Raw genomic sequence first — 1,392 nt, 5'->3', positions numbered from 1 at the left:
GTCCCACACCTCCTCTCTTTTCCTGCTGCATTGACATCCCCAAATCCTCCGTCATGGCTGTGCCCAGAGAGAACCTCAATGGGAGCAACACACCCAGGCACAGCACTGAGCCGTCTGGTCCCTGTCATGGTCACCCAGGACAGCCCCTGGCGCCATAGCACACCTACACAGCCCCAGGCTCACCTGCTGGCGGGTGATGTCTGGCTCCCAGAGGGTGCAGAGCACCACCTGGGCCTGCTCCACCCTCTGCCTGTTGCTCATCTGGCTCTGCAGCCGGCGGCGAGCAGCCTCCTCACTCAGCCCATCCCTAGCCATGATGCGTCTCACGGCCTGGCAGGGACACAGAGGACACTCAGGCGCTTAGGGGGAGCTGAGGACCAGCCCCAGCAGCAGGTGAGGGGCCCAGGGCATGGCCCACCTCCTCCTCCGGGATGATGGTTGTCCACACCTCGTGGACCATGTCCTGCCAGCCAGCCTCCAGCAGCACAGCAGCATCCAGCACACACACAGCCTTCCCTGCAGAACAAGGGCATTCCTTGTGCCTGGCCATGGACAGCAGCAGCCCCTCGGGCCCAGCCCAGCCCAGGCTCAGTGCAGATGCTTTGCTGCGGAGCCAGAGGCTGCACAGAGCCGCCCCTGTTACCTTGAGCACTGGCCTCCCCAACCAGCTCCTTCACCATCCGTGCTATCTCGGGCCACACGATGTCTGTCAGGCTCTTCAGCCGCTCCTAGAAAGGACCACGGTGGGATTTGGGATTCAGGCCCTTTCCCCCAGAACCCCTGGGCAGCCAACCAGGGCATGGTGGGTGTCAGCACACACACAGAAGGGACCTGCTGGAGCTGGGGGTGGGGACAGCAGCGGAAGGTGTCGTCAGCTCAAAGGGCTGAAAACTAAAGAGCCTCAGCAGAGGGGGACAGCTCCCTGCTCACAGGATTAAGTGCTGATAGTCCCTGTGCTGCTTTTACCTGGTTTCCAAACACTTTGGCCCCAAGGACTTTCCTGTTAATTGTCCCATCCTCATTCAGGATCTCTGCAAGACACAAGCACAACAGGTTTGGGGGGAACCAATGCAATTCCCATCCCCGAGTCAATCCTGGATCAGGGAAAGGGCTTCGGCATGGGGCTCTGAAGAGAACCCAGAGAGAGGCTGTGGGACCTGACCTCGCAGTTTTTCACTCAGTTCCCCAAGAGAACAGGAAGAGAGATTTTCCCAGGCAAATGGCAGCTCTGACATGGGACATACAGCACGTGGGGAGCCCAAAACCCATGGGGCAGGAACAGGCATAGGCAGAGGCTTCCTGGGACAATGGCTCACCCCTCCCTCCCCTTCTTCCTCCAAGTCTTCCCCGCAGCCTTTGGCGGCTCTACCTGCCCCAAAGGTTGTCACCACC

At 60.3% G+C, this 1,392-nt stretch overlaps 1 protein-coding gene across 1 annotated transcript in view; it reads right to left on the bottom strand.

The window, feature by feature from the left end:
* Nucleotides 1–183: 183 nt before the first annotated feature.
* COASY (CoA synthase) overlaps nucleotides 184–1,392 on the bottom strand; it is a gene marked incomplete at both ends in the record, with an annotated part of 2,274 nt that continues 1,065 nt past the window's right edge. Inside the window, 4 exons of the mRNA XM_009080095.1 lie at nucleotides 184–330; nucleotides 419–516; nucleotides 644–728; nucleotides 967–1,031. Coding sequence (XP_009078343.1) covers nucleotides 184–330; nucleotides 419–516; nucleotides 644–728; nucleotides 967–1,031 — 395 coding nt within the window. The remainder of the gene's footprint in view (nucleotides 331–418; nucleotides 517–643; nucleotides 729–966; nucleotides 1,032–1,392) is intronic.

The sequence above is a fragment of the Acanthisitta chloris genome, unplaced genomic scaffold (assembly GCF_000695815.1).
Source record: "Acanthisitta chloris isolate BGI_N310 unplaced genomic scaffold, ASM69581v1 scaffold7708, whole genome shotgun sequence".
Lineage (NCBI taxonomy): Eukaryota > Metazoa > Chordata > Aves > Passeriformes > Acanthisittidae > Acanthisitta > Acanthisitta chloris.
This window is presented reverse-complemented; position numbering and strand designations above follow the sequence as displayed.